Here is a 24,426-nt window from a genome sequence, read left to right as displayed (position 1 = left end):
AGAAATGGAAAACAAATTAAACACAAAAAATAAACTAAATGGAAAACAAAAAAGAAAAATTTTGAACAAAAACAGAAAATCAAAGAGGCGACTGAGCCCCGGGATGAGGAGCAATACTGAGTTAAACATGAAAGTAGATGCAGATAGGTTATGGACCCTATTATTAAGATTTTAATTTATGTGTCCGAGACGGAATAGCAAAGGACATATATCCCTATAACATTTTATAACCTTTCCTTAGCTTAGGTACTCGTTTTCTACATGGGAATTTAAGTACCTGCCTGTAACACGGAATGTTGGTATATTTTAGTTAGAAAACCCGAAGAGTGGGAAAAACATGAGATAGGTAGGTAGGTATGTCTTTGAACGTAACATTTCGCTGTTAGTGTTAGTTAGTTAGTTAGGTACACAAGTTTTGGCATAAAGTTGGAGGTAGGTACCATAGATAGAAGTGTACCATCAGCCAAATAAGTGGTCTATCAATTTTCAATCAAGTTCCTATCAAATGAATATGTCGCTAAAGTCGAAATTTCAAGTTGTCAGACACGTCTATTGGAGTATTTGGCTTTAATATTGTTTTATGACATGCAAGCGATTATCCACTTTAGGGTGGTAGACCACATATTTGGCTGTCCAGTGAGCTTTTTTTTGGAAGGCGCGTAATCATTTTAAATAGCTCGTAATAAAGTTTAAGTACGTGTACGTTACGTCAGCTTTCTTTGGAACTGCTGATAGGATTTCTGTCAATATTAAAGCCAAATATTCCAATCCAAAGTTGCTTGTTGTTGTCATTTAAATATTAAGGTTAGATTTTTTCCTTTTTTTAAGGTTGTTTTTAGTGTAGGTATATATGATGTTTTTTTCGCTTTATTAAGAAGTCGATCATTTTTGGAAATATTACGCGTCTCGTAATGTTCCCTCATTCGATACAAAAAAAACAAGTAGGTTCAAGAATTTTAAGATATATCCGTCGATTACTAGCAAGTATGCAAGCACTAGTCAAAACAAAACAATGCCTAGATACCTTGTGAGTTGAGCGACTGTCAAGTTGAACGTCCTGCCCCTTTTATCTCTTCCTGGCTCATGATATATGGAGCAGATAATTCAGTGCTGACGCATGGCGCCAAGGAATGCTATACTTAGTCTAGCTCTACTCTACTGTAAATACACTAGGCATCAGTGGCGTAAATGGAACATTAATTTAGACAACTCGGACAGCAGTAGCGTGTGTTAGAACGTCTTTGTACGTAAGAAAAACTGCAAAAGGTTGCCTGGAAGAGATCGCTCTTAAGCGATAAGGCCGCCTATTGCTCACCTTGTAATTTTTTTTCTCTGTGTATCTGTTTTCTGTATGTCTGGTGTACAATAAAGAGTCTTTGTATTGTATTGTATTGTATTGCACATGAGGCGATTAATTGTATATTGCACACCTGAGGGAAAACTATGAAATATACTGAAAGCACAAAGCACCAAATTTTATCATGATCGGTTGCGTTGCGTTACTGCGGAAAAGCAAATAAATTTATTCAAATTTACACTTACAATAAAAGTTAGAATTTTTTGCGTTCAAGAGATCGAATGAATAAAATAAATAAATACCTATCTTATAATAAATTCTTCCGGTCTGAGTGGAGAGCCTTGGGGAGGCCTATGTCCAGCAGTGGACGTCTTTCGGCTGACATGATGATGATGATGAATAAATTCTTACTTTTACTTTTAGTTAGGTTAGGTTATATTCATAGATGCCTACAAAGTACGGAGCCCTCGGTGCGCGGGTCCGAGTCCGACTCGCACTTGGCCGACTTTTCATCTTTTTATGATCAGCTGGTCTAGTAACCGCGATTGATAGTTCTGCTTTGACAAATGCATGGAGTCTTAGCTTCAAAATCAGATAGTTTTCATACGATACGACCATCCTCTCCATTTGATCTTCTTGTAGTGAAAATTTCCTTAAATGTTCATCATGTTAGAGAGTACAGACAATTTTCCAAGTGTCTTAGATTATTTATTACAAGAAGTGCAAGAAGTAAAGTATTTACGTCATTGTAATTTAAACCGGTATGAGAAAACAATAGAATAATGCAAAAAAAGTCTATTGTTAAGTAGCTAAGTAGGACAGCCCGTAGAGTAGATTGGACAATTATAATGAACTTAAGCAAGGGTTGGTGGGGAAGTTGTTGAGAACGGTGAAACCAAATAGGTATTTTTTTTAATCCTTGAGCATGATTTCAATGATAAATGTTCCATCGAGTGGGATAGACGCGAAGATATACAGAATCAGTTATCAGTAGAGATATGGGTTTCAACCCCTATTATTGAACTGGAAAAGAAAAAAAAATGTTCTCATCTTCAAATTCTTTCTTTTATGAACAGCACTGAATCATTGACTGTTTAAAATTACACTCGCGCATTCAATTACCTTAAACGATGAGACAATCGCCACCATTTCCAAACAAAATACGTATGTTTTGTAAACATCCGTATTGAAAGTTATTTTGTTTTGTTACACGAGTATATTGTTAGGGAAGACGATGCAGCTCCGGCGGGTGGTTGGGCGCAGTCTGCACTGTACAGTACACCCTGTTTTTATGATTGACATAATTACGGGCAGGTAAGAGAGGGGCTTAGCCTTAGCTCAGTAAGCTCGCGGCGGCCGGTCGCGTCGGACGGCGCAACAGATACCCGATGCCAGAGAACAGGTCGGCGGTATGGCAAGCCGCGGCGTAAGCGCGTCATGTTGAAACATGCGACGCGGCCGCCGGCGGCGAACGATGCCGACCAACGTTATCAGAACATGCCACGGCGGCCGCACCATCATCTACCCCTCAACGTCTCAACATTGGACTCCTCCAAACATTCCGTCGGTGGAACGTCAGCGAGCGTCAGCCCTGGACAACAAACAGCTAACGCTCCTGTCTCTGTCGTGGCTCCTATACCGGTCGCATCACCGCCGAAGATCGCCAATGGGAACGCAAATGGAGCCCAAAATAGGACTAACCCTGGAAGATCGAGGAGCTTAAGAGCAGCGACTGAAGAGGCGTTGACGTCCCTCGCGCTTCTATGCCTCGTCAGTCTGCTGTTGGCTCTCCTAGCCTTACTATTTCTGTTGAAGATATCAGCGCCTGCTACCAGTGCTCCCGAGGAATTCGCTGTGGTGTACGAAGTGACGTTAGCTCTGTGTGCATTGACGCTGTCGCTCAACTTATGCTGTCTCCTTGTGTGTGCAATTCAGTTCCTGTTTGCAGTGAAGCTGGTGCACTCCCCCTCAGCCCCGAATGGACGGTGAGTTTCCAAGTTTCGCGTCACAAAATTGTTCAGTCATCAATCAACTCGTGGTCGCTGAAGCCATGGGAGCGCCTTAACCGTTAATGCTTCGAAACTGGTTATACTGATCAAGTTAAGCACTTTATACGTGCTTATAAAGATTACGCTGAGACTCGCCTCAGCGTGTTAGAGCTAGCTTACCAGTACGGTCTCCAAAAGCAAACAGTCTTATCTTCATTCTGGTTATCTTGCACAACGCATAACTGTACGAAAACGTGGTTCCTTTCGACTTTATAGCCGCTTGGCTTCTGGTATAATTAAGTAAGGTTCGTTAGACATAACTGTTGCCAGATTCTTGGTAAATCTTCATATTTAAAATTAATGGTTTTGTGTTTTATCTTGAGGTTTTTTACTGACGATGTGATATACTTGGCGCGAGCCGGCAGGTGTTTAACGGTCGCTCTTGGCGGTTATTGAATGGAACTCACAAAAACTGAGTTCAATTCAAACGGTCGACTACGCGTCAGTGCGTGAACTTGTAGATTATTTTTGGCAAAGACTTTTGCAGCTTTGTTATTACTTGTAGCATTATTGACAAAATCCTGAACACCAAATTGAAGCGAACAAAAAAAATATACTTACTGTATTCTCTGAATGGTCTGAACGAAACTAAATTCAATGCTAAACTTTGTTTTAACATTTAAATTGAAAGTTAAGTTTGAATAAGTAGCGTTTTAAAATCAACTGTATTTTTGCACACCTACCACAGACAGTTCAAAAATATGAAATAGGAAAAAATCACGAGTAGGTACGATAGCAAAATTAGTTCTTTATTTATCTTATGTTCATTATCATCATTATCTTCAGCCAAACGCTTCCACAGGCTGGGCATAGGCTTCTCTCAACTGCTAATCACGTTGACTTACCCGAATGATGTCACAATTTTCATTATAAGAGTTTCGGTGAAGCTAAAATTTCGGCCAATAATTAGCCAAAACCGACACTGTTGCCGAAATTAGACTACTTGCTCGAAACTGGCATTGAAACCAAACCTTCTGTGTCTAGCTTTTGTTTTTGGCATATACCTGCCGATAGTTAAGTTGCATGAGAAATGTAACCCGTTAGAGAATCGTTAGGTTAGCTGAACCTGTTCATCCGGTCTCCTTTTACGTCGATATTGCGGTGGAATTCTTTAATTAATAGCATCAAACTATTTCCGTCCGGCGCCTACCTATTACTAATTAGAAGAAGTGATTCAATCTTACGTGTTAATTATAGATATCAATATACAAAGACGCAGTTATAACGCTCTACCACTCCAATCTCTTTGTAGGGAGCATTTTTACTTCTACTGATAACTTTTAAAAATACATTATTTTCTATCAAAACAAGGAAACCTTTAATATGTTATGATTATATTAACGGGTTAATTTCAATGAAATATAATACAATTATCAAAGAATCGAAAGAAATGAGTCAGATAATATGGGTGTTACTAGTAAAATATAGTTCAAGGCTTTCATAAACTATGACTTCTAAAAGACGTGTTAAAATTAAGTACTACCACGAGTTTTTTCCTTTTGAAAACGGCATAATCTGACTAACGTTACAAACTCGAAAATGTGTCTCTATCTATGTGTTTATGTGACAGAGAGATAGAGTACTTACCTACTACCACGATAAAAGAGAAAAGATAAAATTGGATCTCGGGATTCATACATAGGCTACTTCTTATCGTGATATTTCCACAAGACCAGCAAGTTCGCATGTGAAATGCCGAAATCTTAATCGCTAAGCTAAGAGACTCATGAAATTCTGTACGATTGCTCTTATACAACTAAGGGTTCGGCGAATATTCGAGCGTTCTGACAACGGAAGGTCAAGTCGCAAGAATTTTGATCGCGCTAGATTAGCATCGCTATTGTCTTTGGTTTTCATAAAACCTTTGACCCTGAGCAGACTAATTACTTGCCGAAATATTAATGAGAAAAAAATGCTGCAAAAACGCTTTATACTTACCCATAAATACGGAGTAATTTTGAAAAGTACAATGCTTTAGTAAAATTGTGAAGGTAAGAACTAGTGAGATTATAAATTCGAGCCCGCAAGATGCATTCTCTTAGAAACGGCTTGCCTTCCGCGTTCAACATAGACGTACTACGCTGTGTATTGTATGTATATCTGTCGGCGACCGCATACTTCGGAGTGCACTGGAACAAATCTAGTATATCTTATTTGTTAGAGAAGCAAAAGTAGATTAGGGTTACCATTATAAATTCGAAAATGCGAACATTCAGAAAAAGATCTGAACATTTGCACCTGATTGCGGTGGGTTTTGCGAAAATGTTGTCAAGTTAGCAAAGAAACTTTATACTTGTCTTAACTATTTTTTATTAAATAAATAAGTACCGGTCAGTATAAAAAGCCGGGCTAAGTCCGAACGAAAGATCAGAAGTTAAGATTAGGTAAAATATGGTAAAAAGGTGTGATTTTGAGGTAGAATTTCAGTCTAACAGACCTTTTAGTTGAATAGATAAATGCTTGGTTTGTAACTCTTGGTAACCAGTAAAGTGAAGTGAACAATCGATTTAATAAAAATAATCGTAGGGGTAAATTTTACAAGGGTGAAAATGAATACAACTGAATCGATTGTAGTGGAAGTTTGAAGTATTTTTCGATAAAAAATATATAATGGGCTATAGGCTCAACCGTACCAAGTCTTTTCAAAATAATAATCAAACTGAGTAACATTGGAATCAAACTTAGGTATTCGAAAGGGTTAGTTTACGTTCCTTAAAATTATAGAATATACATAGAATATACGTTTAAAATACGAGAAACGAGCATAATCAACTCTGTATCTAGAGCCTTTTCACAGTAAATATTACAGTTATGTACTATCGAATTACCTCACAAGAAAAATAGTTCTGGTCTTGACACTTGAAAAAGTTGAGAGAAGACGAGATAGATTTTTTTCAAACAACCTAGAAATAGGTAGTAAGCGCTGAAATGTCAAGAAGTCAGGTTGGTTGCTGAAAGTGAAAGAATGGGATAAGTACATGACAATTACGGGAGTGCAACTCTTAAATTTTGATGATGTGACTGCAAAAACCTTTGCACTTTGATCAAAATCAAGTGATATCTAAGTAAGTAGATATATAAATTAATCCAAACAATTAAAAATAATCCTTTATTAGCAGACATAGCATGTAGACTGTACCAAACAGTAAAATTTATGACTTCACTTGACCTTATAACAATAACTAAAGAGTTATAATAGGAATTTAAATGGAAAAATAATTTGTATTTAATTATTCATAAAATATCTGTAACTTCCGCGTACAAGTGACTAACCGACCTTGAAACCAAGAAGTTATGCAAATTACAAACCAAATTCGAAAGGTCATATTGGTCATTATCGCTACATGTTAGTTTTTCTATACGACGTTCTTCTTTTAGCAGTTAGATTAGATAATGAACTAGATTTTCATTTTCTAATGCGACAGATGCTGGATGAGTCAAAAGTTCCGAAGTTTCTATTTCAAATAGACAATCAGCATTTCTTAATTGTTTACAAATATTTTCACACATAAGTCAATATTAAAGGTGTCAGAGTATCGTTCATCAAAGGTGTCAGATAACAAACGCAAATTTTAAATAACATCATCATCATCATCATCATCATCATCATCATCATCATCATCATAACATACAGGAGAAATGTAAATCGTGACACGAAGTCAGTATTTATTTAGGCAATACAGGGTGTCTCTGACCATAGGTCGTTAATGGGGTCCATATCGGCTCGCATAGGTACCTTATTGAAAGTCCGAATGTAATGTTTGTCAGAAAGATCGTTGTCATAACTCTTTTTTCTCTGAGTCCAATGAGTGTTCAGAATTGTTATAAACCTAACCCGCACTCCCAGACCAGCACCGCATCAACTCAAAATAATACACCATTTTAATTTAGACCTTCCAGAAATTTGATTTAAGTCTAAATTAAAATGGTGTATTATTTTGAGTTGATGCAGTGTTGGTCTGGGAGTGCGCATAGTTTTAATATTTTCAGAAAACTGTAAGGTTTCAGTGGGAAAAAAAATATGACAAATGATGATTCGGACATAAATTAAGGTATGACTAGCGAAGAGTATGCGAACTTATAGGCGCTCCCCTTTAAATGCAAGGTTCGATTCTACTCTCATAACAGAGTTACTTTTGTTTTTTAACATTTCCAAATAACTTGAATTTGAATAATTTATTGTTTTTTTTTCGACTGGATGGAAAACGAGCAAGTGGGTCTCCTGATTGTAAGAGATCAACACAAGGGGTATTACAGATGCGTTGCCAACCTAGAGGCCTAAGATGGGATACCTTAAGTGCCAGTAATTTCACCGGCTGTCTTACTCTTCACGCTGAAACACAACAGTGCAAGCACTGCTGCTTCAGGATTGATTGACAGGACGGAGACGAGCTGTCGGTAGGCCTCCAACAATTTTAAAATTTAAAATTTTAAGTTAAATATGCATCAATGTGCTGTCAACTTAGTATTGTATTGCATACATTGGAAATTACATACAAATCTGTATGAAAACAATTAAATTAGGTAACACCAAACATGTTTTTAAAAGTTAATACAGAACAAAAGTAGCTCAGTTATGCGTTTACATAACTTTGCATGTAAAACCCTATGGCATCCTGTATACATAATCAAACTTATGAAGCCAGGTATAGATGACCATTATAAACCTGTTTCCTAGCAACCACTATTTATGGGAATCAAGAGACAGGTGTACTAGGAAAAACTTACTTAGTAAGTGGCCATCGCTGGTTCACATTGACTTTAGATTTGTTTTGCTCATTTATTTCAAGTTATTTAATCGGGAGGTATTAGTACCGACAAAGCGCGACGGGAGATAACTTTGGCTTTATTTTGCACTACGTTTTTACTTTGCAGAGATCTCTATCAATCTAGAATCTACCTACTCCGTGCGACACATTTCGCACCTCTACCTTTATGGTCAAAATTCGACTTTTTGACATTGTTGTTTAAGATGTGCAATTTATGTTTTCGTGCAGAATCTAACAGACTAATACCACTCAAGAAACACGTTTCACACTCTACAAGTTTATTTTCAAAGCTGATTCACCCAATTATAGTAAATTCTCCTAAAACGCGAAAAACGTGCGTGCAGTAGGTATCAGAAGAGACGAAGTGGCGACATCAGTTATGGAAGAACAGTAAAGTAAATGGTATCTGGAAGATATCGCTCTTATTTAAGCGAGAAGACCATATTTTCTTTTTGTTTTGTTTTTGTATGTTGGTAAACTCATTGTACCTACAGCTTTATGGTGTTCAATAAAGAATATTTTGTATTGCATCAGTTCTGTAGATACGGCTTTACATACCTACATACATAGCACCTCATAATGATGAAGAGGTACTCGGTGGGAAAGAGCGTAATATGCAGTTGCATAAGACAAGGTCACTGCCCTACTGGATGTATTCGACCACAGAACTAAAGAGGAATAGAAATGTCATGTTAGAAAACCGTCCGTTTTGACGGACATTGTCATCCGTACCTTATTTTTAGGGTTCCGTAAGGCTACAGGTAAAATGTGGGTTTTCGCTTTACTCCTAACAACTTCATAAAAGGTAAAATTTAAGCTGTTACGTAAAACATGAGCCCTTCGAAATACTGAAGAATTCTTAAGTTAATGTACGACGTGTTATGAATTAATTTGTATAGTTTCCGTGACCGTCGTGGATTTTAGAATACTCTAGTGACAGACAAGTTATGTGTAACTGGACACATTTAGGAGCATTCACTTCACACAGAATAAAAAAATGTTTTTATGTAAAGTTAATGAATTGGGATCAATTTAAGTTTACTTTGATTGGGCTAAATAAGAGCGGTTGGCAGGCACTATACATGCGCTTTTTTGACAGTTGACAACAAGAAGATTTCATGATATATCATCATCATATCAGGCGGAGGAGGTGTCTGTTAGACAAAAGGCCTCCCACCATAGACTTCCAATAGGGATGTTGACACCACCAATCAATTGACGTACTTTTTATGAGCTGTCAAAACACAATTCTCCCATAGAGTTTGAATGGAAATAGCAACTTATGACGTCACTTGTTCGCACACTCAATCAACATAAAATCTAACTTTTCAGTTAATCGAAATTAATCTGGTTTTCAGGGTTAAAATAAAGCGTTGTTTTACTGGAGTCGTGTCTTCGAATTATTTTTTAATGGTGTCAACTCACCATCCCTATTGCTTCAGTACAGGGTTTCTCAAACTTATGGCTCCACGTACCCCTGTTAAAGTTTCTAGACGATAGCGAAAGTAATTAAATTGACTGTTGGAGAAACTAAAAATAACAAATACTAAAATACTCCAAAAACCAATCTTAATCATCTTGCTAGTCTTGCAGCCTGGTGGTTTTTGGAGTCACGTAAACCTTGTCGCGAACCCCCTACCGTCGAATAGCGAACCCCTAGGGGTTCGCGTACCCCACTTTGAGTAACCCTGCTTCAGTACGAAGGGGCCTGCATCCACCGTGAGCAATGCGGCTTTAACCAGTCATCCGTCCATTTCGAAGATTTAGTGCCGACAAAAGCAAATTTATTTATCTAAATTGCTTTGATCAGTTCTAAATCTCATTAAATTTTAAAAATGAATACTTACTAAACTCTTAGTCTGGAATAGTGAATTGGTGTCAAGTGTCCCATGATATTTATTTATTTTTATTCGTATATTTTATAAATAATATCTGCCCCAACCGGGAATCGAACTCAACCTTTAATATATGTAGTCAGGCTCCCTGATACTAGGTTATTCAGCTGTCGGTAGATTATTCTGATCTAAAGCTACTATCTGTCAAATTTGTTTTAACAAGCATGCTCCTCATTACGGAATTAACTTCAATTTCTCCATGCCTTTCGTATGATGTTGAAATAACCTGCTAAAAATACTCGTATCAAAACAAACCGGCTTTTTTTTATAATTCCGCACCGCACATAACGGAATATTTACGAAGCGGTAAGCCCCTTTTACACGACACGGTTGGGTATAAAAGACGTCAAAGACAGACGTAGACAAAGAGGTTTTATTAAAATAGAGGGATGGTTAATTTAGCTCTGTATACCATTGATTAGAGTACGTACTTCAACACCGCTGTATATATTTTTTTATTCATATTTTGTCTGCAGCTGAAAATTTAATTATAGTTCTGTACCTCAGCGCATTGCTGAGATGCCAGCCCTTTCGGCTTTATGTAATACGTTATTGTGTAGCTACCTTGTTGTTTTATCTTGTTACTATTGAAGTTCGAATTTGAACCCACTATCCTCTGCTTGAGAGGCCATGGGCCAAACCACTAGGCCACATCGGCTACTACGGCACAGACAGACACTATTGATCATTTAGAAATTCGATAAAACTCAAACGATGTTTCTCGCAACGTGTAAATAAGGCTTAAAGCCCAACGCGATGTCTTCGTTTATGAAATGGTATTTTTAATTTCTGTTGCACTTGCCGGACCAGTGCAACTAACCCGTTGCTCTGCTTCTTGGTATAAGTCCGTCGTGTTTCCCACGGGATCACCGGCCGGGATAAAAGTATTCTATTAAGTTAATTAAACAGCGTAGTACAATACAATACAATAACTCTTTATTGCACACCAACACAGTAAGCAGTACAGGAAACAGGTATATACATAGATATTTTCTAAGGTAAGCAATAGGCGGCCTTACCGCTTCAGAGCGATCTCTTCCAGGCAACCATACACACACACACACACACACACACACACATGCAGGCAGTTTTAGTTGTGTCAGATATTGGTGGTAAGCAAAACCTGCACAAACCTGCGAAACAATTCAATGGCGTGTGTGAAGTTCCCAATCCGCACTTGGCCCGCGTGGGAACTGCGGGCCAAGCCCTAAGAAAGGCCAGGCATTCTGAGATGAGTCCTGAGCCCAGCAGTGGGTGGGATGACTAGTTATTAAACAATCTATTGTTTGCGCGGAATAAATCTGGATAAAAGTTAATTAACCCCAATACGCGCATACTTTTGCACTGCAAGCGCCTTGTGACAGGGGCGCGAAACCCGGTCGCCTGTCGCCTTCGTTCGTTTTCATTCCGTGTTCGGCAAGCGCTTGCGTTATATACGTATTTGGAAAGTTTCACGTTGTTGTTGTTAAAAATTTAAATTGTTAAGAGTGTTGTTATTTGTTTTTATTAGTAGTTTGTTAGTTATTTTATTTGATGGAGCTTGTTGGTTCAGCGATAATGGAGGCGGATGATATGTATGCGATATAACAACAAAACGAATTATCTTATAATACTCTTTTTTTTAAAAACTTTTTCATTTAAAGTAAGCTTTTTTTTCTTCTATTTAATGTTTAAAAAAGTACCTAGCGTAAAAATGTTTGTCACATCTGCAAGATCATGCGATCACCCCCGCCTTCTACTACGATACGCAAGGTGAGGCATATTTGCGGTAATTGTCAAAGATTTTGTATCATATCGTGTGGGAAAATGGTGTACATTGGTAGACAGGTGTCAATGCACTTTTATCCAGATTTATTCCGCGCAAACTATACCTACTCTCGAATTTGCTTAATGAAGTGTTCATGAAAAACAGATTCCTCGCAACATATCCTCGCACATCGCTGATGGAAACACATCTTAATTGCCGTCTTCATACTAACTAATTAAAACCAAGAAACTTTTACTTCATTGTGAGTGTTAAAATTGCTCTTAAATACCATAACTAAGTTATTATTTCAAGGTAACTAAATCGTGGGAAGTGTTTCAGTTTTGTTTGACTATTGTCTTTAGAATTATGGAAGCGTGGTAGGATCGGGATTATGAACAGAGCAAAGAATGCAGTATTGCAATTATTTAATTAAGCAATTTGCGATCTAGAAATGTAACACATCAAGTTTACTTTACTTTATTGTTCTAAAAGCCTAAAGTTAAAACCATTAGATGGCCGGATAACCCGTTGGTTAGAGAACCTGACTACCAAGCTTGAGGTCTCGGGTTCGGTCCCCGATCGAAGCTGATATTATTATTATGTAGGTATGTGTGAAAAATACGAAAGCACCTTGAGTTTAATATGTACATATTTTTAGTATGTATCTATCTATTTAAGTATGTTTGTCCGTTGCCTATTTAATATCCAGTACCTGGGCGACCGAGCTTTGCTCGGGCTAAAACTCGATAGTAAGCATTTTCCCAGAGAGAGATAAGACTAAGCTAGGTCGATTTGTCATCGTTGGAGCCGTTTCCGAGATTTTGATTACATTGCTCATTTATAGAATTGCTCTTTTAAAGGTATTAGATAAATTATTTGTGAAAATAATATAAGTAACTGCCTAAAAATTATTTTCAAAAACACAAAACGAAAGCACTGGGTTAATTCAAAACGTAATTTCTTAACACACATTCTGAAAAATCGTTAGACTTAAGTATAACAATGGAAAAAAATGCGTGGTGGCCTAGTGGTTTGACTTATCACCTCTCAAGCAGAGGGTCGTGGGTTCAAACCCCGGCGCGCACCTCTGAGTTTTTCGAAAAACATGTGCGGAATTACATTTGAAATTTACCACGAGCTTTGCGGTGAAGGAAAACATCGTGAGGAAACCTGCACAAACCTGTGAAGCAATTCAATGGTGTGTGAAGTTCCCAATCCGCACTGGGCCCGTGTGGGAACTATGGCCCAAACCCTCTTGTTCTGAGAGGAGGCCTGTGCCCAGCAGTGGGACGTATATAGGCTGGGATGATGATGATGATAACAATGGAATCAATATTTTATGTTGCTTCAAAGAATATAAAACTTCGTCACCCTTAATCGAAAATAAATTGTTCGTATCTTTTACCGCCCATTTGAATCGCATCCCCTTCTTTGATCGTGAGAAATTTCTTTTGGACCGTAAAGATATTAGTTATTGAGCCGTATTTAAATAATTCTTCTTGAAACATTTATGAATAGTCTTTCTAATTAAGAAATTGAATTGTACTTAAATTTATTGTTTCCGATTCGATTATTTCCCACAGCACCGCGTGTCTATTTACATATTATGAATAATAACGTAACGCGGTAGCAGTGCCTATTTACTGCAATAAAGCAGAAATTATATCGTTTAAAAAGCTAAGTAACTCTTACACAAAAACACAAACAAGGTCAGATTTCAAAAGCGGCTATTTTTACGCGAAATCGAGATTTTTGTAAAACGATTTTAATTTTATCGAACTTTCAAAGAATGTGGTTTAACATTGCATTATAAAAGTTGGTTTAACCTGATTTTCGAGGTAAACATTGTTACAAGTAACTGATAGCAACTCTTCATACTGTTTACGTTTTACAGATGAAAAAATGTATTGAAAATTATGCTTTTGGCTGAGATTTTATCTCACTCTCACTAAAAACGCATAGCTCTATATCGGGGTAAATTGATTCTGCCCACGTAAGTACGTACCTAGTAATTTAATGGAAATAAAAGGGAGATTGGTGTATTTACTCGGAAAATAGGAATCAAATGTAAATGAAAAGACCCAATAGTGTTTAGCGTACGAGGAAACTGAATCAAGTACCAGGGTGCTACTAATTTCATGTTGCATCTTATATTGCCAAAGAAATCATAGCGAAATTGATTGTGAAAACGGGATGATTTCCCCACTTGAGCGTTTTTAGGGTTCAAAAACGGAACCCTTATAGTTTCGCCATGTCTGTCTGTCTGACTGTCTGTCCGTCCGCGGCTTTGCTCAGGGACTATCAATGCTAGAAAGCTGTAATTTTGCACGGATATATATCTAAACTATGCCGACAAAATAGTACAATAAAAAATTCAAAAAAAGTTTTTTTTAGGATACCTCCCATAGACGTAAAGTGGGGTAGATTTTTTTTTCATCCAACCCTATAGTGTGGGGTATCGTTGGATTGGTCTTTTAAAACCATTACGGGTTCGCTAAGACGACTTTTCGATTCATTGATTTTTTTGCGAAATATTCAACTTTAAAGTGCAAATTTTCATTAACATCGAGCGTCCCCCCCTCCCCTTCTAAAATTTAAACCGGTGGGTGGAAAAATTTGAAAAAATTCAGGATGGTAGTAAGTATATCAAACTTTCAAGGAAAACTATAACGGCTAAGTTTGCTTGAGAATTATTAGTAGTTTATGAGTAAATAGCAGCCTAAGGTATAAAATATACCTAAACTTGGAAGATTCCGTATGAAATACGAAATCCTTAAAAAAATATTACTTAATTTATTCGTAATGGCTACGGAACCCTATTTTGGGCGTATCCGACACGCTCTTACTACTACTAACGTTTATGTTTGAGAAGTTTGATGCAACAAAAAAACTAAAACTTAGGGCTCATGCAAGATCTTAATTTGAACAACGCGACACTCCAGTCGGTGCGTCCGTGTTGAATGAACCACGAGGTCGCCGGCAAATATTCGAGACCGGTTTACTATAGAATACGGGGACGCAGTGGAGTGGAGAGCCGCGTGCGCATACCACGGGGAAATTAATATGAACACTATTGGAGATATGTTTGTCATTGTAGCTGTGATGGTATCAGGGTTCTCTGCTTTTTCCCAACCCACGATTTTCAAATATTTCATTTGACAAACTGTTTCATTTTCCAACTCACGATTTTCTCTGAAACTATATTTTTTTCGGAACTTTCGTAAAACAAACCCAACCTAACCTAGTGTGTTCTATAAAAGTATAAGAAAATACATTGGGAAAATTAAGAGTTGGGAAATTAAACAGTTGGAAAATGAAACATTTGGCAAATAATTTTGCGAAAAGGCAGGATGCCTGGTATCTGTGAACCTCTAAGACGCGTAAATGGCCGCTTGAAGATGATCAAGAGTCGAGACTATCGGTTTGCTTTTGTTTTTACCCGTCACCCGTTCTACTATTTTGCGAGGTGTGTGCCGTTTGATTTCAGTTTTAAATAAATATAGGTAGTACTCTATGGAACTATTAGTAGTACTATATTATCTAGACTAGAACAAAATCACGGCGATTAGATATTGCTAAAATGTAATGTAAAATGTGCGTGTCTTTTTCCATTTTAATTTAGTTCAATATCACGTTAATAACTACGTAGAAATTAATGAAGCCACTGTCTAACTGACATATTATTGATATTAAAAATGCCTAAATATGGCAACATTTATTATGAAACATTTTAATTCGTTCCGCTGTTGTTGTCTCTTTGTTAGCGCTACTGTCATACGCGATACTGTGTCCATTGGCCTCGTTAGAATGTTCTATCTCCACTGCTTTGTACGACACAATATCAGACTATCAGTAGATTGTACAACAAGAGCATAAAACGAGCCATTTTACCCGAGACGTACATATAGCCACCCGAGCCGGTACGGCGAGGGTGGATAGACACGTCGAGGGAAAAATGGGTTTAGTGCTCGAGTTTTATTTACACTCTGCTTTTCACTTCGATGGCGAGGAAATGAAATAGATAGAGAAATAGCAACACTTGATTGATTTGGTTGATTTTTAGTTTTATATAAATTAAAAATTATTACAAAAATATGTAGAAACTTCTTTCTTTGTGGCTGTTTACACCTGATTTCCTTGGTTTTAGGCGAAGATTTTACTTTATGCACTAGAGCATAAAAATCATTTCATGTCGCCTAAATCCAGCATAAATACGAAGTTTATGAGGCTTAAGAAGTGAAAAAAGTATTTTCCTTATTAATTAAGCAAAACAAAGAAACGATTCTTCGACAATAATGTACCTACTTTATCCAAAACCACATAAAAGAGAAAACCAACTTCAAATAACGTCCCGTTGTAATATGCGGAGATTATTACCCCGATGCGTATGCGCAATGTACGCGCAGCATTCCTTAAGTAAAATGTTCATTTCTTAAAAGCTGTGTTAAGATCGCTGATAAGTCTTGTTTAAATAAACAATTGTAGGTGCCTTTTGGACGTTTTATAATTAAGTCAAGTTTTAGGAAATTACATTTGAAAGCAATGAGTTTAATAAATATCTTGGGCCAACTGACAGCAATTGACGTGAGACCGTATTGCCTAAGTTTTCGCATACAAAAACTATCATTTGATTGTGATCGCGAGTGGCAGAAACGCACTTGAAATCCATCATTTCTGTCAAACGATAACGTAGAGAGACATAATGAATACGATTGCGAGCGGTCGCGACAATAGTCTCAAACTAGGGATATTTGATATACATCGATGCATCGAAAATATCGATGTTTACAATGCGATACGTCGAATCGATCCGATGTTTTGAAAAGCTATCGATATACTCGATGTATCGATGTTTTTTCATAAAACATCGAATCGATGATAACCAGTTAATTTCACAAAAACTCAAGTTGGACCACTAAAATTTGTAATAATGTACATCTCAAAACAGGTCATCTTTGCAAAGTGAATGGTTTTGTATATACTTACAGATTATGAAAGGAGTTACTTAGATCTATTATTTTATGAAAGATTAAAGCTAAACTTTAATAAAATAATGGCTTTGGCTCTTATCATAACCGTCATATACGAAAATTTTCACTCTGAAACTTTCTTTTCACATGACTACAGCTTTGTAATATAATGTTAGAAAAAGTACTCGATGTTTACAAAACATCGATGTTTTCATCCGATACATCGAAATACATCGATGTACAGTTCCGATTTATTTAATCGAAAAAAACATCGATGTTTTTTTAAAGTGGACACCCCTATCTCAAACTAAGCAAAGCTTTAACCTTTTGAACGCCACGGTCGGCCACAGAAGACAAAAAAAAATCGGAAAATCGCTCCATAGGCGCCACGTAATGCCGACCGTGGCGGTCAAAGGGAAGCAGCGTTTCAACTTCAACCAATAATGTGCGAGGGTGTGTTGCGAGGAATGTGTGTTTTTCACTAACCAATAGAAACGCTTCATTTACACAGGCTCGCATCTCTGGTGGAAACAGCTGAGCGGAGCGAGGCGAGGTAAATGAAGCGTTGCTATTGGTTAATGAAAAACACATTCCTCGCAACACATCCTCGCACATCTCTGGTGGAAGCGCTGCTATAAGCCAAAATGGCAAAAAAGGAACCCTTATAGTTTCGCCATGTCTGTCTGTCTGTCCGTCCGTCCGTCCGCGGCTCAGGGACTATCAATGCTAGAAAGCTGTAATTTTGCAATGTAAACTATTCCGATAAAATGGTACAATAAAAAACTAAAAAAAAAATTTTTTAGGGTAGTGTACCTCCCATAGCATACCATTAGGGGTTTGCTAAGACGATTTTTCGATTCATTGATTTTTTTGCAAAATATTCAACTTTAAAGTGCAAATTTTCATTAAAATCGAGCGTCCCCTCCCTCTAAAAAATCAGGATGGTAGTAAGTATATCAAACTTTCAAGGAAAACTATAATGGCTAAGTTTGCTTGAGAATTATTAGTAGTTTAGAGTAAATAGCAGCCTAAGGTATAAAATATACCTAAACTTGGAAGATTCCGTATAAAATCCGAAAGAAATCCTTAGAAAACTATTACTTAATTTATTCGTAATGGCTACGGAACCGTATTTTGCGCGTGTCCGACACGCTCTTTGCCGGTTTTTTTTTTATTCAATTGAGAGAGAAACGACGTTTATGACGGCGACTTTACAAATGTTACTATAATTACTGTAATCCTAAAATTCGTACCAAGTAATGACGCCACACACGATGTTACCAAAAACCTCAGAACACCAACCGAACGACTCAAACCGAACATCAAAATCCTTGTACAAGGTCGACTCGAATGGATCTCAATTATTTCCGGTCAACACTTTCTTAGAATCCACAGTCAATAGATTAGCGCCGTATGTTGTAACCATAGAGCATGGTTTTCTGTGAATCTTGACCGATGAATGATGCCGGAGGCTACAAAAACTAATTTGTCGGGTTCAAATGATGTCTAATTTTATTTTTCTAGAAACAAATGGCTGTAGGTGTAGAAATACGTTTCAAGTTCATTGTTATTTTTAGCCACTGCTATTGGTCCACTCCTGCTGGCTCGTGCTGAGGCACCGACCGACTTCAGACTGGTAGAAATTTATTTTCACGGTTTTTTTGTAGTCGGTTAAATTTTTTGTTATATTTTTTTCCAGTTTCTACTGCGAAATAAAACTATGTTTTTTTTTATTCGACTGAATGGCAAACGAGCAAATGGGTCTCCTGATGGTAAGAGATCACCACCGCCCATAGACACCTGCAACACCAGGGGGATTGCAGATGCGTTGCCAACCTAGAGGCCTAAGATGGGATACCTCAAGTGCCAGTAATTTCACCGGCTGTCTTACTCTCCACGCCGAAACACAACAGTGCAAGCACTGCTGCTTCACGGCAGGATTAGCGAGCAAGATGGTGGTAGCAATCCGGGCAGACCTTGCACAAGGTCCTACCACATTATGATGGCGACTTTTGAGAGGCGCCGAAGCTTGTGTAGGGAATCTCGCTCCACCTTGATCAAAGGCCAGCGCCGGCGCTGTGTACTTAAGAAAAATTGTGTTCCATTCCATCCATTCCATGTTTTAGTCTTCATTATAAGTACAACATAAATTTTCCGCTTCACAAATAACTATTCCTCATTTGTACGTTTTCTTCGCATGACTTGACTTAGCTGGATTTTCTTGATAACACGACATTTAGTTTTTTCCACGTGCCGTGGGCTAATACACATAAAGTTCGTTTTATAGGTAAGTATTTAAGCTAAGGTGCCGGGGTATCGCTTACTTCTTAAGGTGAGCAGGAGCGGAGTCAGCTTGTTTATGGATTTTAATGAATTATGGCAGTTTTAAGGCTTCTTTGTAATAACATGTTATTATGGTAAGCCGTGGCCAGTTTTTTTTTACACAAGCATGGTAAGAAAAGTCGTGGAGACTTAGAAGTGGACGAATGATTGATGTTAGAGAGCGGATCGATTAAACGGAGACTTTGTGGAGTGAATGGGACGAGCGAGTGAGTTGGAGACACTTGGAGTTGGAGATACGATCGAGTGAGGTGACTTTGTGGACGAATGATTCACGCAAGAGAGCGGATCGATTGAACGGAGACTTTGTGGAGTGAATGGGACGAGCGAGTGAGTTGGAGACACTTGGAGTTGGAGATACGATCGAGTGAGCCTTAAATGGATTGTAGAATTTGATAACATTTTCGATTATTTTCTATTCCTGTACTTGTACTAGATAAACTGGTAACTGTTACAGAAACTTCTATCATTTTAACAGAAATGTGCACACTAAAATCAGACGGAATAATCGCTCGAATACCCTGGAAATTGTTGTGATTGAACGCGTTCTAACAGCCTCTATGTTTTAAACTCCCCATGGACACCAGAAAGAATACCTTTGTTTACGATTCCTATAGATATGAATCAGGAAAAGTTATATTATTTTACTGATTTCACAGGCCAGGCCTGGCCAGTATCATTATTACCATTTATGTTCGAACGTTTACCGTGGTCACTCTACGCGTGGGCTATTCGTTTGACCCCGCGAGCCTCCCACGCGGACTTTGTTATGTCAAGTCGGTGATGGTGATGACTTGACGTTTGTGTTTATTACTTTTCTTCTGCCTCCGTTAGAGTTCGCTTCTATGGAGAGGAGCTGAATTCAGCTGAAGCGACCTATCATTTTAGTTCACCATTATCACATGATAAAGGTACCTAATATTGCCGTGAGGAGCGTGTATATAACATCACTTTACTAGTGGCATCATCATCAAATAAGCCGAGGACGTCAACTACTGGACATTGACCTCCAGTAGCTTCAGTTTGCCTACATCCCTCATGAACCCGCGGCTTTAACCAGGACCAATATAGCAAAGTGATTCCATTGTTTAAAGCTGGGAGCTCATCTGATCCTGGCAACTTTCGTCCGATATCTGTGCTGCCTGTGCTGAGTAAAGTGTTTGAAAAGATCATGCTTAACCAGCTGCTTCGTCACTTCAATGTAAACAACCTACTACACAGTCAGCAATTCGGTTTCACAAAAGGCCGTTCGACAACAGATGCAGCCGCAAGTCTCATGAAGTACATTTATGATGCATGGGAAAATTCGCAAGATGCAATAGGAATATTTTGCGACCTCTCCAAGGCCTTCGATTGCGTGGAGCATGAGACGCTTATCCGCAAACTTCAACACTATGGACTTTCAGCTAAAGCACTTAACCTGGTTAAGTCTTATCTCAGCCAAAGAATTCAAAAAGTGGACATAAATAGAACGCAGTCAGCTGGCTCAGCGGTGAAGCTTGGAGTTCCACAAGGCTCCATTTTGGGTCCATTTCTCTTTCTAGTATATATAAATGACCTGCCCCACTTGCTAGAACAGAAATGTAACATAGTATTGTTTGCAGATGATACTTCTTTGATATTCAAAGTAAACAGGCAACAAGAAGATCCAACCCACATCAATGAGACTTTAGCAGAGGCGCTAAACTGGTTCACCGCTAACAATTTATTACTAAATGCAGCTAAAACTAAGTGTATAAAATTTTCGTTGCCTAATGTGAGACAGTTTGAAACAACTATTTCCTTAAACGGAGAGAATCTGAAACTTGTGCATGAGACTGTTTTTCTTGGTCTTACGTTGGATCGTAATTTACAATGGAGCCCGCATATTTCTGGTCTTGCTGGTAGATTGAGCTCTGCCGCCTATGCTGTACGAAGAATCAGACAATTTACCAACGTTGAAACTGCCCGGCTAGTTTATTTCAGTTATTTTCACAGCATAATGTCCTATGGTATGCTGATTTGGGGCAAGGCAGCCGACATAGAAACTATCTTCATTCTACAGAAGAGGGCAGTCCGGTCTATCTACAACCTTGGCTCCCGAGATTCACTAAGAGAACGCTTCAAGGAGATAAACATCCTCACAGTAGCTTCACAGTATATACATGATGTGATATTGTATACACACAAGAATATCGAGTCCTTTAAAAAAGTGTCAGACGTACATGATATCAATACTCGTAATAAGCACAAGCTTGCCGTTCCAAAATTCCGTTTACGGAAAGTAAGCAAATCTTTTGTGGGAAACTGTGTGAGATTTTACAATAAAGTTCCTGTAGAAGCATGGAAATTGCCACACAACTCTTTTAAAGAATACATAAAGAGTGCACTTCTGAAGAAAGCTTACTATAAAGTTGAGGAGTACTTATGTGATGATGCGACATGGCCTAAACTGAAAGCCGATGAAAATTAGGATGTTGATGTGTGATGTGATGTATTCGTGTTTGTGTATGTGTGTGTTTTTATGTCGGTGTATAAATAAGTGTTGTGAAGTGTGACTTGGCAGTGTCCCGGCGCATTTCGTGTCTAGTTTCTGGTTCTGTTGCCGTTGTCCACGTTGCAGAATTTAATTTAAAAATATTTATTGGTTTGACATTTGGAGACCTTATACATCTCCATTTCTTTATTTTAATAATTATTTTAAGTTTTTGACATTGGAGGCTTTTTACACCTCTGAAGATTGTATAATTTGGTTAATTAAATTAGTTTACTTTGACATTCAGAGACTATATACATCTCTGAATTATTTAGATTAGGAATTTTATTTATTGTTAACTCAGGGACTTTCTACATCCCCTTGCTATATAGTAATTTTATTATTAACTCAGGGACTTTATACATCCCCTTGCTATATTTAAGGCTGTATATTGTTAAGCTTATGGATTTTAAACGTGTATATTTTTAGTTTAATTTCTAGTCACAGGCCCGCGACGTCGAAGCTCCCAAGACGATCCCATAGAGCTTATGGGAACGGAAGCAATACCATGCACTCGGTACCGCTCTGCTTTCAGAGCATGACATGAGTTCGTGTGAGCTAACTTTGGGGGCGGCAGACGTGAGCTTGCCTTCGGAATCCAAAAGTTTAATGGTTACTTGACCTGAAATGTAAATTTCAGAATTAAATTATTATTATTATAATTATTATTATTTTAATTTATGACGGTGGAAGCAGTCTACACTTCCACTGAACGTAGATTATAGTTAGAGTTTAGTTTTGTAACTAAGGGACCCCATACATCCCTGTATTATTATTATTATTATTTTGTATTTTCTTTTATTTCATTGTATACTGTAGTTTTTAAGTATTTTATTTGTAATTATTTTATGTTGAAAAAATGACTTTCTGCCAAGTTTCTTGCGGCGCATTCTTCTTGGCAATGATGGTCTTTCCGAAAGCGCTGGTAGTTTTAAAAAATGACGTGTAAAAGTGCCCATTGCGGCCTATTTACTGAATAAATGATTTTGATTTTTTTGATTTTTTTTTTTTTTGACCGTTCATCTTGTTGGTGGACGCCCTACCCTGCACTGTGTAGACACGTTAGTGTACAAACTACAATTTTCCAGGATATGACAACTGTCCTTTAAGTCCTTCCTAAAGTCTCAAACTGTCGAATTCGATACTCGATATTTTCGATTGCATCATAAACTTTGATGCAAAACAGATGTCGGCACTTGCCACTAAATTCCAGAGTTCTCACGTCTTTAAATTCGGCACACTCAACTTTGCTAACTTACTCGTAAAGACCCACCATCCTTTTCCAACTTATGACACTAGATAAAGATGCTAAGTATTTAGAAGTCCGAATTCCAAACCGTTCTGTTCTGACAAGTGTAACTAAACCTCGGGAACTTAATACTGTAGCACAAAAGAGCCGACGAGTGTGACGACAAGTCGTCCAACCAGTCGACGTGATGTGACGGACTTTTGTGGATTTACATAGGTAGGTTATGCTCTGGATCCCGACAAAGGCCACATAGTATAGCATGGCCATTGGGTGGATGGATAGTGCGCTATCCTAAATACGCGGTACACTTATGCGTCTCAAATAACAGAATTTTATTTGCTGACAATTTCACTCAATGTCCGTGTCAAATGATGCCAGTGTGTAAAATGTTTGTTGCTTAATCCTTTTTTTATGTTTTGTTTTCGCCTAAAATCAAGGGCTCTACATAGAAGACTTAGAGACAGCGCAATGAATATAAAAATGTGTGTGAGAAATAAATCAGTAATTCTACTTTATTTCTAACTCTACATTTATAATTTGTACCTTTTTTTGTTATATAGCTTTTGCCCGCGACTCTGTCTGCCGAAAAATCGTTTAGTTACCTATTGCTATCCCGCCCGTGTGAACTGCAATTTTCCGGGATAAAACTCGAATGTCCTTCCCAGAATCTCAAACTATCTTCATGCCTTTCATTAACTGGATCAATTATGTAATCTGATAAATAAATTATTGTCATTATTATTAAAATCGGTTCAGCAGTTTAAGCACGATGAGGTACAGACAGACATACTTTCACGTTTATTTTAGTAAGGACTGTCAAGAGATTTTTCTAAACCGATAAACAATGTCATATCAGCCGTTAATTCTTTTGTTAGGTAGGGTCCAGGGAAACTGAATCTTGTACCAGGTTGAAACCAATCAATTTCACTTTGATTTATTTCGCAAATGTACGGAATATCAACACGACATGACGACATGACACGACGTGGTACGTGATTCAGTTTCCTTGACTGTAAGTAAATGTTGGGTTACAGAAATCTACCTAATCGCAGATGTGACAGTTCATCTGACATTGGTTATAGTTTTAGTAACTTGGTACTTAACCGACTCTTAAACACACAATAACTTTAGTTTTCGCTTTTTACAATAACATTCCGTAGCGTTTTTGCCTTTCCGATCGAGCATTCGCTAGTCGGCCATTGAAAAAACGCTTCTCACGCATATTTTTTATCCTGTTCTCACATATTGCGTGGAAAAAAGACAGACAGTATTCGTGCTTCCATTTAGATTGATTAAGGAGCATTCCTACATGATTTTAGCAACGCTTTATAGGGCTGGAAGTATTTTTAAAGATCTCGGTGCAAGATTTTGTAACCTTGGAAAGTTTAATGTCTTTTTAGAGAATATGCTGCCCTACTAAGCCGAAAGTTGCTATCTCAAAAAAAATCGCTTTTCTGTTATTTACACCATGTGATGCAGAATGTTTTAAGCTACACAAAAGTATTAATAACTCAAAAGTGTTTTTTTATTGAGATAGCGCCTTTTGACTTAGGAGGGCAGAATGTGTCTTTAGTGTGTTTTTATGTGGACTACCTA

At 37.7% G+C, this 24,426-nt stretch overlaps 2 protein-coding genes across 2 annotated transcripts in view; one reads left to right on the top strand and one right to left on the bottom strand.

Annotated features, from left to right (window-relative positions):
• The window catches only part of LOC141439677 (spermine oxidase-like), a 46,069-nt gene that overhangs the window by 15,605 nt on the left and 6,038 nt on the right, over window positions 1–24,426 (bottom strand). The window lies entirely within an intron of this gene.
• The window catches only part of LOC141439680 (uncharacterized), a 40,186-nt gene continuing 18,381 nt past the window's right edge, over window positions 2,622–24,426 (top strand). Inside the window, exon 1 of the mRNA XM_074104027.1 lies at window positions 2,622–3,282. Within this exon, the coding sequence (XP_073960128.1) occupies window positions 2,735–3,282 (548 nt within the window). The 5' untranslated portion in view covers window positions 2,622–2,734. The remainder of the gene's footprint in view (window positions 3,283–24,426) is intronic.

The sequence above is a fragment of the Choristoneura fumiferana genome, chromosome 21, assembly GCF_025370935.1.
Source record: "Choristoneura fumiferana chromosome 21, NRCan_CFum_1, whole genome shotgun sequence".
Lineage (NCBI taxonomy): Eukaryota > Metazoa > Arthropoda > Insecta > Lepidoptera > Tortricidae > Choristoneura > Choristoneura fumiferana.
This window is presented reverse-complemented; position numbering and strand designations above follow the sequence as displayed.